Genomic DNA, 13,808 nt, shown 5'->3' with positions numbered 1-13,808 from the left:
TGGCCTAATTTCGTCAACCAGCTCATGAAGGGAACCACAAAACCACAACCGTAGGTTTTCTCACCCGACCCCGCACCCCAGAGCTTCCCGAATCGCGCAGCGTTGTCACGTTTGGTTGCCCTGGTTGGCTGGAAACATGGACTGGATAGGTAACCTAAACTCCGGGGTATACGAATTAATCATTCCGGCTTCGTTATGTACATTGCATCGGATTGTGCCTTGGGTCATATCAACAAAAACACGCCGCTCACATCATCGATCCGACTGACTTTATTGCCCTTCTCCACCTCATCACCTGCTCTCATCTTCACCCTCGTCCACAACAACCACCACATACCGCGTCGAAGTAGCTTCGGAAAACTCGGCATCCTCCCCATTGTCCTCTGTCACCGAGACGGCATGGTTACTATCGGTGCTGTTCGATACGATTTGAGTGGTTCCGTCCAAGGCATTGATCGCAACGGTGTGGTGCCGATGACGTGCCAGCAGCTCTGGTGGCGCTGTCCCCTCAGCGAACACCACCACATGGCGCTTCGGTCTCTCGGTACCAGCAGCGACTGACCTCTCTTCGTCAATGACGTACCTACTGCCCGCGGCCAAGAGAGGATCAGTCGTCGGTGCGTGAGGGGCCTCTCTCATGACATAGCGACGTTCGGGATTGGATTGATTGCTGTTTTCCCTTGTGGGTGGCTGATTCGTCCCAAGCCCATCCGGACTGTCCTCCAGAGAGGCCTGAAAGCGGACTTGGCGGACTTGACCGCCCGTCGCCTCAACACTTCCTGCTCCAGTTATCGTTGTAATTGAGGAGTTGTCGACACTGAAGTGCCGACGGTGGGTGCGATTCTTGCGGCCGCTAGGAGAGCCTGGAGTCTCGGCAAAAGGCCTGTTCTTCTTGCCTTTGCTCAAAATACCTGGTCGTCCAGCAGGATAGAACTCGGCAACCTGATGGTCGTTGACCAGAAGAGGAGCTGTTTCTTCATCTGTTGCAGGTTGTGCGCGATGCCGACCCATATCAACATCAGAACTACCAGGCCAGCCTTGTACAAATATGACGCTCAGCAGACCGGTTGTTGCGGCGACAAGTGCCAAAGACTGAACCAAGATCTGGAACCCCCATACCCAAGTAATGGCGCCAGCAAATAGGGGTCCGACCAAGCCTCCCCAAGCAGCCGCGATATTTGGAAGACTAGATGCCTGGGCGGCTGCACTTGACGGGTCGTTGACTGCCGTAGGTCCCACTACGTGCGTAATCTCCTTGATCAATGGATCTCCGCACAGTCCTATGGCGAAAGATATGGCGGCGAGAGTCAACAGTAATGGATTCGTGAGAATACCATGGTTGTCTTCCGTGGTCTGTCCTGTCGCCGAGACAAGCGACAAGATACCAGGAACCGACGCCAAAAACCCAATGGATGTCAACCAACGGGCTGATCCAGGGATTCGAGCAGTAAAGGCTCCGGCCAAAACTCCAACCACCGCGGCAGGGGCTGACAGCCACACAAACATCAACCCAGCCCCTAGTTCTGTCCACCCAAATTTTTGCATTATTCGGAGAGGGAGTACGGTGGCAAGCGCAGTCGTCAGGAGGCTGAGGACAAAGTAGCCATACACAGCCACCAAGAGGCGAAAGCTCCAGGTGGATGGCTCTGAAAGGATAGTAGAAGCGCTACTTCTACTCGACATTACGGAGGATACCGAATGTGGGGATCTCGATCTCGATGAACGCATTCTGCTAGCAATAGCGGGCGTGGCCCTATGGAGTTCAGGACTCATGGTGCCGTAGCCGCGAGTTTCTGTTGCGGAAGTGGGTTCTGCACCGTGGTCGATGTCGGTGACTGCAAGGCCGAGTTCAATCTTGGGAGTGATCATGGCAGCGATCATTGTCAGCAAAAAGGTGAAGGTGATGAGAGCATACGCAAGGTAGAAGACGGCTTCTGGACCCTTGTGCTGCGTGTAGAGAAAACCGGAGAGCGCAGGTGCTCCGGTCAAGGCCAGTCCCTGAATGAAGGCAGGTGAAACCCAAGACAAAGTTGGTGCCCGGTCATTGATGGCAACTGCTGTTGCCAACATGCCAGAACATGCACCAGTCGTTGCCGCGGAAGAAACACCCTGGAGAGCTCGAGCGGCAATCAGCATCTGGAGGCTGGTTGCAGTCTGAATCAGCGCAAACGAGGCTCCAGCAAATGCGAGTCCTGCAAGTAGAATGACCCAGGTCAAAGGCCCTTGCCGAGTTACGAAGGGCATCAAGGCTATCAACAGTCAGGCACGCTCTAAGTGGTGAGGACAAGAAGACCTACGGGATACCACAGCGGCTGTTCCGCCAGCTGCAGCGAGAAACACAGCAATCCACACTTGGACTTTGGTTGACAAAGTTAGCAAAGTGAGCATCAACGGGTGTTCCTTGGTGCCGCTTACTTTGTGCTGATGGGACATTTGTCTTCTCTTCAATAATGGTAGGAACCAACGGAACAAGCTGGCGACCTGAAGTCAGTGATGATATTCTTGCTTTGGACGGTGAAACTGAAGTCATACTAATCCCGTGAGGAAGGCATCTGTAAAAGCGGCAAATTTTGCCAGGGAAACGAGAAAGAACATTTTTGCTGGACCAGCGGTGGTTGTTCTTTGGGAATCTCGTGAGACAAATGTGGTAAATGTCGGCGCGGAGAGGGAACCTGGGAGGTCGTCTAATGTGGGAATGGCTGGTGAAGGCAGTGTTGTAGTGGGTATATCGGTGGTGGCAATGCCCGCATTGCCAGACCCGTCCGGAGCAGGGTCATCTGTCTGATGAAATTCAACTTTCGGCGTGACCACCACGTCGTTGTCTTTGGCCCCGTCCTCATGTTCCAGTCGCGCGGAAGAAGCACCTGGGTCCTCGTCGTGGTCGTCGTGGTCGTCGTCGTCGTTGTTGTTGTTGTTGTTGTTGTTGTTGTTGTTGTTGTTGTTGTTTTGGTGGCTATGGCCTGAGCGGTCTGAGACCGGGCTCTGGGCTCGGCTGCCCGGTGTAGATATTGGAGCCATATGGACTTCACCTCACCGAGGCAGTCGATATTGCATGTCAACACTCGCCTCTTAGCGGAGCATGACAACGAGGAAAAAAGTCCTGGTGACAAGAAACACCGGCACCACAGCCTATTATCTCTCCCAAAGGCTGGTTATAAGCCGCCTCACTCAAGTGAGTGGCAGGCAGATCTATCGCTGGAAATCAGGTGGGGGTTCCAGTTTGGCGAACCGCAGCAGCTTCTCCAATCTCCCCCGCTTAACAGCTCCACCGCTCCCGCAGTTGGCGCCGTCCCATTGGAGAAACACCTGAGCAGCAGGCTCCCGAGCAGGGATGAGCTCTCGCCATCCGGCGCCAAGCTCTCTCACAGTGAGTGTCCACTGCTGCTAACCAAGACTGGGCTCCCGAGCCATGTTATCGTCACTTTCAGGATTGAGCTTCACAAGATGCAACGAGGTTCGTCAAGACTCCGTGCCATTACGACCGTTGATACCCTCAGATCCACTAAGAAAGAAACCCTGAAGGACCCTTACGACCCCCCGCATGCCCCTCAGGCCCACACCGCTCAGGCCTCATGCTTCAACAACCTCGCGGGGCACTGCAACCTTGACTCCCTTGTATTTTGTGTCTTCCGCTTTGGGCGCTGCCATTCGCCCAAAGATAGCGTCACATGCATCTACTTGGCCACGCTTACGTACTGCAAGCAGCACCAAGGGTCTTGGGTTTGCCCGGGTATCTTCCCCCATCGCGACGACTTCATGGCAGTTAATATGGCCAGGCCAGCATGTCGAGGTTTGAGAAAGACATGATATGTGGGATGTATGAGATGAAGCTGACAACACCTCAGAGTTCTTGGTAGGGCAGCATGATGCAGGTCCCAAACTCAAACCGTTCCACCCGACACGAAACTCCGATCCCAAGTCGAAGTCTATTTTGTGGCACCTTCTTGTTCATGACGTGGTGTTGATGTTCCTTGACAAAATGATTTGTCCAGCTCCCGATCTTGCAACGCTTCCATTCGATATGCTTGGTCGTGACGAGAAACCAGCTTCGAAATGGCCGATCTGATAGACCTATCGCAACAGTCACCTAGTTCGCTTTCACCATGGGAGCCATCCGTACTCCTCCAGCTGTGGAATCCAGATGTTCAAGCGTGGTCATGTCTTGGCTGGACTCGGGCAGAACGTCGCTGCCGACGAGTCCTCAGCCAGGCCAAAAGGGAGGCTACCATGAGAATTCTCCAAGATCTCGGCCTGTCTGGTTCGCACGATGTCGATTTCGAGACCAAACTTCTCGGCGAGTTGAGCCACGAATGCTTGTGCCGATATCACAGCGACGACGAAACTGCAAAGACCTTGGTGGAGCAGTGGAAGACGGCTTTGAAGAAGGCTCGTTCGCAATATCAGAAGACGGAGCGAACTACACCAAAGGAATCTTTGAGCACGGATTCCGTGGCTCATCACGCTCGAACGCAGTCGCCGCCCCTGAGTTCCACAGAATCGGAGGAAACAACGGAAGTCATGCCCAAGGACCACCCGGAAGACTTTACGGTACTAAAGCAAGAGGCCATCGTTGAACAAACGATAGAGCAGTCAACATCTGCCAGTTCTCCTAGATTAAACTCCACCGAGTCAGCATCACCGCCAGCGGGAAAAACGCCCCCAAAGCTGGACTTTTCTACCCCCGTTCCAGGCGCAACACCGTCCAAATCGCCAGAAGTCAGCAAGTCTACACCTTTATTTGACTTCACCCAGCTTTTCCAGACCCCTGGCTCCCACAAGCCTACAGTCAACCCACACAAAGGCACACCTGCCCCAGCGGCCTTCAAATATGATCAGTCTAGAACACCCGGCACCTCCAGCACAGCAGACATGTCGCACTCTTCAGTCGCAAGTCTTAGCCCTAACGAGAATAGCCCTTCCTTTGTCTTCACAAGTTCATCGACTCCTTCCAGGCCTCCAGCCAACACAGAGGGGAGCCTTCCCAAGTCTGAAGATCCTTTCCGATACTCCGGGAGCCCTATTCGCGAGGCTGGGCAGCGAATTATAAAGAGTCTAAGGGAGATTGGGGACATGGAAGTGCCGAACGAGCTAGACGGTGATATATCAGGGTTGGGGCAGAGTATTGAGAGATTGCGGCTTCGTCTTGAGAAAAGACGCACACTGTACCGCAGTGCGGGCTCTGAAGGTGATGATGAGACTTCTGACCAGGATGGAAAAAAGAAGGATGGAGTGAAGGAGGAGGACTCTCCCTGTCAGGCGCCAAAGACTGCCGGTCCTCCGTTGGATGCTGGGGGTCAGTCGTCGAAGTAGGACAGAGGTTTGTTGAGATCTGAGGAGCTGATGTGTAGTATGATAATGACTTCAGATGTGCAGGGTAATTAGAGGACAGATAAAAGAACAAGAGGGTGTTTTAGCTGCGGCTGGGATCGAACCAGCGAAGTCCAATGCCTACCGCGAGGTAGATCATGGTGCATTCCCGCTCTGCCACGCAGCGTTATGATTCCCATCTTCTCTTTTTTTGCTGTCCAAGTATACTTTGATGTGGTGTATTCTGGGGGGTTCGACTTGGTTAATATACTGATGGTTGTGGACAGATCGGCGTGACTGTGCCGCCATTTCGTCAGTGACTCACCGTGACTCACCTCATTCGTATCTGATGACGGCCTCGAACCGCATGGTAGTTGGGTCTGCTCTTTGGGGGGGTTCCACTTCCAGGTTGAAACCTGATGCAGCTTGCGTCATCACCTGCCGCCCTACCCGGCGCATTCAGAACGCCTCGGAGGATTGTGCACAAACTGTCCAAAAGGCCACAGAACTTTCAAACCAGCGCGACGTTTTATCTGCATTACAGTTTCACGTCCTTGATCAGCGATTCCAGGAAGTCGCCAAGGCTGCCGACAACACCTACTCATGGATTCTTGATGGCCAGGACGTCACACCCTCAGGCGACTTCCAAGAACACGAGTCGAAGTTGAAAGCAGTTCAGGTTGTAGATGAGTGGCTTGGAAAAGGCGATGGCGTATTGCACATTTCCGGAAAGCGTGGGGCCGGAAAATCAACGCTCATGAAAGTTCTCTGCGAACATGAGACTACCTACGAGAATTTGGGAGGGTGGGTTGACGATGTCAGGAAGTGGGTGCTTGGAAAGTTCTTCTTCTGGAGACAAGGCACTCCCTTACAGAAAAGTCTGTCAGGTCTGAAGCGTGCCCTGCTACACAGTATCCTGAAGCAGTGCTCAGAATTCTTCGAAACCATCTTTCCACAGCATTGGGACCCTTCGGAATACAACCCGGAATTCAGCCTCCGGCGCTTTCCATTGACAACAAGGAGATCTCGGACGGATTAAATCAGCTAGCTGCTGTGTAGTCCCGATGTTTACAGTCACCAACGGCTTGCCCTTTTCATCGACGGTCTGGACGAATTTGAGGATGATCATCAGTCACATCACGAGCTCCTGGACGCTATTATGGAGTGGGTTGACAGTTCCAGAGGCTGCCTGGAACTCTGCGTTTCAAGCAGAGAAGACCGAGTCTTCATGGAACGCTTTCGCGCTCAGCAGAGATTCCGGCTACACGAGCTCAATGCGGCGGACATTTTGGCAGTCATTAAACAAGGACTGTTTGCAAACCCGAACTTCCAAGGCCTTCGAGACAAACAGCCTGCGGACTGTGATCGCCTCATACGTGAACTAGCGCGCAAGTCCGAAGGCGTCTTCCTTTGGGTCATTTTGGCCATCCCGGATGTGGTCGAGTCATTGGAATGCCATGAGTCACTGGATAATATCAGCAAGAAGGTGGACTTGCTGCCACGAAAATTTCACGATCTCTTCACAATCACCCTCACTTCGATCCCGGAGTCACAGCTGAGCGAGTCTTGCTGCACTCTGGCTTATGCGCTGGTAGCTGCAAGACTAACGGCGGCTCTAGGAATATACGAATTTTCAAGCTGGCAGGTTTCTCTTTGGTCATTGCCTCAGTTTTCATTCTTGGACGAGTATATGCAAAGCTCCAGCAAGGGCATCCAACGTCCGGATTGATAGGCGACGAAGAGATGGAACAGCGACTTTCGAGGTCTGCGGCACAGTTGTTAGCCCGTTCTCGGAATCTCCTTACAGTTAGTTTCGAAGGCTTTCCACACGGTTACTTCTACTTCATTCACCGTTCCATCCCCGAGTTTCTTGTCGAGTTCCTTCAGCCTGGTTCCGCTGCCTATCAGCACCTTCTCGACAGCAATGGTCACTTCAATGCTCTTGCAGCCTATTTAGACACCCTAAGAAGAGCTGTCGAGTTCGGCTCGTACCGTTTGTGTGACGATGTGACGCTCTGTGTCGTTGCGGGTTTGGTTTCGTCCCTGAAGGTATTAACGGAAGCTACTCCAACTTATTTCACCTATGCGGACGCGATTGACACAGAGTTACTCAAAAGGTACCAGTGCGAACATGACAGAGCCAAAAGCGTATGGGAAAGGGGCGACACTTCAGTTCTATTCTTTTGGCCTCTCTACATGGCCTCCGACTACGGCATCCCCGATTACGTTCTCTGGAAAGTGCCAAATTATCCCCAGCTCCTCACCGGGCGGGAGGGTTTTTGTTTGGCAGTATTAATTGTAGCAAATCACAGTCTTCCGAGATTTAAAATACTCGCAAAAACATTTTTCTACAGAGATCTTACAAGAATGCGTGATTCCCGCTCAGCGGGTTTACAAAGGTTACGGCTATTGAAACAACTCATGGACATGGGACTTGACCTGAACCACAGAACCCCTGGCGTTGAGGTTATCATGTGGGCAGTCGTAATAAACCATTTCATCCAGTTCCCGCACGCCTTGGCGTGGGAACTGGTCAGGCTCGGCTTGGAATATGCTCTTCCGGAACCGTCTTGGGAGTGGAACGACGCGGCCGAATGGTCAGGCTCTTTAGCGGAGAGCATTCATATGAGATTGAGCGTTGGGACATCAGACCTGACCGCTTGCGAGTGGGGACGTGTCCCAAACAGATGGACGGACTCCTCGTCAATCTCCGGAGCTTCCTCACCTGCGATAGTGAAAGTTGCACGTGCGAAAACCAAAAGGGCACAGATGCCGATGGAGGCTCAAGAACGGAAAATGGAAAAGGGGAGAAAAAACCCCCCAAGAGTACGATTTTCTTGCCACCGGACGGACTCGATCTGTTTGCTGTTGGCATCCAGAAAAGGAAGACCGAGAGGCAGTTCTCAAGATCCTGGATCAAAGACAGGCAGCTACAGCTTCACCTCTTGCCCACGACCGGCAAGCTACGCCACGGACCGCACCAGCAACATCATGGCCCTCCTGGATTCCAACACAAGCTCATAACATCTCCTTAACCAACTTCGTCAACCGACTCCGAGCAACGCCCTGGTCACCCAACTCAGCCTCACTCCCAAGGCTTCTTGTCGGTAGGTAGCACACACGAAACTACTAATTCTCAGCAAAGCTAACACTGACTCAGCACTATTGCTCTTCTCGAACCTGAAAAATCCAGACAGTGGTCCAGCAAACCTCATCTGGCAACTTGACCCACTTCGTATCCTTTGGCGCCTCTTGCAAAGCTGCCTGGTTTGAGGAGGAATCGGGCGACGAGTTCCCACAGGTAGATAAAGTGGTGTTTCTTCCTAGGTCAAGCTTTGTCTTTTGGTCTTTCCACAGCGGGTAGGGCCACTGTCGAGCTTATCTGGCGTGGCTTTTTCTTCTTTTTCTTTTTCTTTTTTCTTTCGCTTGTTTGTTTACATCATTCTGATTTAGCTGGATAACCTTTGAGCATGGTGTTGGGTGGTACTCGAATTCATTTCTGTTATACACAAAAGTCATGATATCAGAGACGTGTAATGCTGTTTCTTGGATATGTATGCGTTGGACATGATGACCACCGAGTATACACACAACCGCACACGATAAACGTCAATACAAAGTCTTACTTCCAATTTAAACTTTGGACCTATCCGTGACCACCTAACCGTAGATGAGGTAGCTTAGATAGGCATTGTGCAACATGAATAAACCACGGTAAGCACCTAGCTCTTCACATCAACCTCGCCACCCATTTCTGGCGCAGTCGCAACTTGCATCCAAGGTTTCCTAATCACCTCCTCACAATTCACATCAAACCTCAAATTCCACAACCTAACCGAAGTCATCCACCTCTCCGTCTTCTTCAGCTCAAACTCCCGACCAAACATGCACCTAACAAACTGAACACCCGCCTCCATCCCAAGCTTCCCTTCCTTTTTGGTCTCCAACATGGGCTTCTCACACGCCTTGAGAAGCTTGCGAAACTTAACCATCAACCGGTCACCCGCCTCCAAAAACTCTTCCACAACCTCCTTGTCATCTTCGTCCCCTATCCTGTCTACCAGCTCTTCACTTCGCTTGATTCTGCCGGTTAGTCTGATAAGAAGCAGCCACATCTCACCAGCCATCTCTGAAATCGGTGCTGACGGGCCCTTGTCATAGACAGTCCAGTCGTAGATCCACTTGCCGATCGAGTTACCATCGAATACCGAGCCCAGGAGGAGGATGGGCTCCTCGGTGGGGTCCCAGTTTTTGAGCCAATATCCTGAAGGGATGCCATATTTCTCGGCGTCTGCAATGGTGGCGGCCCGCGGAGCCGGTAGTCGGGGCTTGCCTGAAGTTTTTGGCTGTTGCTCTGCTGATTTGCGAACCGGTTGCTCTAGAGAATGCTCCTCATGTGCAGTGTGGTGCTGCATTCCAGCAACGTCTAGATTTTTTGGGTCGCTTGCCACCTGAAGCGGTACAATCGCGGGTTCCTTGAGTTTGATGGCTCGCATTTTCTTGGTCTGGAGAATAATGTGGGCGAAGCCAGTAACATTTTCTTCATCAGAGTCTGATTCCAGATCGACTGGATGCTTTCTTCTCTGGTCATTACCGCTGGGTGTTTTTGGTTGATGGCACTCGCTGCATTCCTCCCCATTCGGACCAGGTTTTCCAGTGGGTTTCACGGTGTGATCTGTGACAGGGGCCATGGGCGCAGCAAGATCGTCATCTAGTTCGATTACCACCCGAGTGAACTTCTTTTTGCAAGTTGGACATTGCACACGAGCTCCCAGTTTGCCCGGTGAAGTGGTACGACACCAAGGACAACTCGAAAGCCCCGTATCACCTGAGCTATCAGCTTGCGGAACCTCTAGAGCTCTGCAGACTATGCTCATGTCAACCTTTTGATAGGGCACGAAGGCATCTTCAAATATGGCCGATCGATCGATTTCCTGATGACTGGCACTCTCGTGCAGCGAGTACAGCTTCCGTCGAATTCTGCGCTCCCCTTTCCTCCCCTTGAACCGATCATCCAAGATGAACTCGAATGTCTCCCATGATGTGATAGTCTTGAGGTGGATGGGGAGTGTGCGTCCTGTCGCGTCTTCAAGCACAAAGTGCTCGCCGTTGTCGACACCTCTCTCAAGCCTCAAGAGAACTGCCCCCATGCTGGTCAGGTCTCTCGACATAGTGAACATCAAGGTGACAATCTGAAATGCCGAGTCTTTCAGATCCATCCCTATCGAAGACAGGAAGTCGAGTTTCGACATGATGCGTGAACCGATGAATCTGAAAGACTTTTCGATCGACTGTCCAAATTTTTGAACTACCTTGGTTGTGTTTTTCTCGGCATCGTCAATTCGTTTGGCCGTTGCCTCCTGGCTTTGTTGTATGAGGCGTCTATAGCTCATCAGATTAGTCCGGGAGTTGAGCTTTCTCTGATTTACTTACACAGCCGTGACATCGAGAAGAAGGTTCAAGGACACGGTGAGTCCCGCCACCTTCGCGCGGAACTGCTCGACATCTTTCTCTTCAAACTTCCATTGAATCTTTCGAGTGACATCTCTCAAGACGTTCCCTGACCCGTTGCTGGCCAGGCTGGGGCCGTATTTGCTGCTGATTCGGTCTCGAAACTCCTGAAGAGCTGCGCAGACCTGGTTGACAGTGGCTTGGGCGATTGCCCCCAGGTCCTGTAGCCCGCTTGCGAAATCAGGTCCTTGATATATTTTCACTACTTGCTCAAGCGACTTTTGGAGTAGCGTTAGGCTTTCGACGAGATCGCGATATGTCTTCTTCGAACCACGGCAATCGTCCAAGGCTGACCTGATGTTGTTGATCAGTGAGAGAAAGTGCTAGAAAATCACCGACAGCACCGAATGTCAGCGTGAACTCCATAGCTGCCTAGAAGGTAGTTGACATAACGCTGCATGTAGTTGAGAACTTGAGATGAGTTGCTGGGGAGCTGAGGACCCCATCGTGAGGGCGTCAAGGAGTTTCGTGTCAGCGGGGCGCAGCACAGCCATTGTCAGTCTCTATTGGCTCAAAGATTCGAGGCAAACCGTACAAGCTGGCGGTGCGCAGGGCTGACTGAGCGGCAGAGTCTGGTGCTAGGGTTAGGCAAAGCTTTGAATGGCACTGGGCCAAAAGGCATGAGACAAGACAAATGATGCAGACCGCATGGGCTTTAACAAATCGGTGTTCTCTAGAAGCACAAACCGGAAATGATGAAATGGTGTGGAGGGGAAAAGACAGCTTCCGTGTGCAAATTGCCGCCTCGAAAATCGCTCGTGGACAGCTCCCTCCCTAGCTACAAAGATTACACGATTCACAATCTACCCAATGATGACGTCTTGATTCAAAATTGTGGACCAAAACTCTCATCCATCAAACTCCAAACAACTTCAGCTCGTTAGAGTGAATGATATTATCATTGAAACTAGCCAAGTAAATTAGGTGTTAGAGTAAGAGGTATCAAGTCTATCAAGTGGTATCCAAAAATGCAGTTCGTAATCTCATTCCCATCCCGGTCATCGCCCCATCGATCTTCAGATCATAGAGAGCTTCTTCACGGCCTTGCGCGCAAATTCAAATACCAAAATTTTGCCCCAGAGATTGAAAATTAATGAGATGAAGTGGTAAGCGAGATACCCATGAAGGTCGTTCAAGGAGTAGTAGTACAAGTACGACGCGCCGATGAAGGTAGCTCTGTAGACGATGCCGAGGACAATAATCGCTGTCAGAACGGGCACGGCAGCAATTGTGAACATCTTGAGAGCAGATCGTTCGGCCTAGGAAGGAGATGAGAAGTTAGATTTCAATTCTTCAAGGAAAATCACAAGAACTCGAGCTTACCGTGGGAACCTCAGCGCCACGGATTTGGGTCCATCGTCTGATCAAGCCAATACTGATAACAAGAGTCGTGAGACCGAGCAAACCGAAGTAGGTATGGCCGATAATGGGGGTAGCCCTAGCGAGTCTGAAGTAGTTTGTTCCTCGAGAGCCATAATTTCTGATCGAATTACTGAAGCACAGATGACCATGTTAGAGGCAATCCAATGATGGAAACTTGGCGAGTGGTCCACACTTACATAACGGTCTGAAGGATGAAAACGATCAGCGCGAAAAGAGCGATCAAGACAAGCAAAATCGTGTACACAATCCGGGAGATCGAATGCCCCTTCGATGGGGATGCGAGGGCCTTCGTGGTGAGAATAGCCGTGACGAAAAGACAAAGCCCGCCGGCAATGGTAAAGAAGTTGAGCGCAGTGTACCGTTTCAAATATGACAGGTCGTAATAATCAACGTAGTCAAACAGAATAACCAGCTCGAGGATATTGCTGAGCAGCGAGCAGATAACTCCGGCCAGCGCAACGGACCGGGTTGCTGTTATTCTAAATCTGCTGTGGGAAGGAGCGTCGCTTTCGATATCATCTTGATGCTTCTTCGAGTTGACCAAGCCGCGTCGGATGGACAGATCGAGTACGAGACGGGCCAGAACATAAACGCCAAGGATGATTGCAATGCCCAGCATGACTACCGGCGTCCACGCCACGGCGGTATAGTTGACGGCCATGCTGATGGTAGGTTGTGTTGGGGATTGTTGTGGTGATAGTGGTGATGACTACTTCTGAGCAGACTGTCATGGGAGTGTCCTTGATATACATGCCTATTCCCAAGAGTAGCAACAGCCGAGACACGGCTTGATGTGCCTCGACCTTTTTGGCTCCGTGGCGGTGCGGTGGAGCATGAAGTGTTGTTGGTCGCTGGTTTGGACGAGGACGGCCAGTTAAAAGCGAGGGCAAGACGATAAATACCACCACCAGCAGCAATTGGGCTCCCAAATCTGGACTCAGCCCCCGGAATTTCATCTTCTGATTTTTCAAGCAGACATACGCTCACTTTGATGCTAGTTTTTACGAGTGTACGTTCTGGGTTAAAACTGTGCAGACAGTGACTTTGATCACTCCTCGTTTGTCACCAGACGCCAGACTTTAACCTGCTAAGCCCTTTTTCATCCACAGTCTCGACCACGGGTCTATGACTGGCTCGGCAATCGTCAACTTTGAGGTTGTGAGCACCGCCCTTATTTCCGTGACGGCGTGCTTACCCAACTTTCAAATATGAAAATCTCAGAAGGCAGTCACCGGCTTATGCTTGCCAAGGGGTCACAAGGATCTCGTGTACCCAGCAAAACCTGTGCAATCTCGCTGCACCTGCTCTTCACGTCTTTATTAAATGTCGACAGGATCCATTTTGAAAGGTAGCGACCACCTTTGGTGAGTTGCAATACCATAAACTGCATAGGGTAGGTAGGGTTGGCTTCTTTTGGCAGCATCAGGGTTACCCAGAGTCTCACCTGACGTTACACACAACACTATACTGTTGACAACGTGAGGTCAGCATACTCCAGCACACAGCCACATGCGAGTAGCAGTTCGGATATCATAGATGTTATATATCTTTCGAGAGGCCTCCGCTACAGCTTTGACATTTCATAGTGATTTCTGACCGTCTTTCGC

General features: G+C 51.4%; 2 protein-coding genes and 1 non-coding gene across 3 annotated transcripts; all 3 read right to left on the bottom strand.

Annotated features, from left to right (window-relative positions):
• Positions 1–291: 291 nt before the first annotated feature.
• Positions 292–4,342, bottom strand: QC761_115620 (uncharacterized protein; the record flags this gene model as incomplete). The annotated part of the gene is made up of 4 exons (XM_062874833.1): positions 2,533–4,342; positions 2,416–2,473; positions 2,298–2,357; positions 292–2,249 (listed from the first exon to the last, which is right to left on the bottom strand). Exons 1-4 carry the CDS (start codon positions 3,016–3,018, stop codon positions 292–294), a joined length of 2,562 nt encoding a protein of 853 aa, XP_062738031.1. The 5' UTR covers positions 3,019–4,342.
• Positions 4,343–5,411: 1,069 nt separating this feature from the next.
• Positions 5,412–5,494, bottom strand: QC761_0017420. The gene has a single exon. It is a non-coding gene; the product is annotated as a tRNA-OTHER (tRNA).
• A 3,309-nt stretch (positions 5,495–8,803) lies between these two features.
• On the bottom strand, positions 8,804–13,048 carry QC761_0017410 (uncharacterized protein). Its single transcript, XM_062872034.1, has 5 exons — positions 12,378–13,048; positions 12,142–12,310; positions 11,938–12,077; positions 10,741–11,112; positions 8,804–10,689 (listed from the first exon to the last, which is right to left on the bottom strand). Exons 1-5 carry the CDS (start codon positions 12,860–12,862, stop codon positions 9,030–9,032), a joined length of 2,826 nt encoding a protein of 941 aa, XP_062738030.1. The 5' UTR covers positions 12,863–13,048; the 3' UTR covers positions 8,804–9,029.
• Positions 13,049–13,808: the final 760 nt, after the last annotated feature.

The sequence above is a fragment of the Podospora bellae-mahoneyi genome (assembly GCF_035222275.1).
Source record: "Podospora bellae-mahoneyi strain CBS 112042 chromosome 1 map unlocalized CBS112042p_1, whole genome shotgun sequence".
Classification (NCBI taxonomy): Eukaryota; Fungi; Ascomycota; class Sordariomycetes; order Sordariales; family Podosporaceae; genus Podospora; species Podospora bellae-mahoneyi.
The sequence above is the reverse complement of the archived record's forward strand: the minus strand, read 5'-3'. Positions and strand labels throughout refer to the sequence as shown.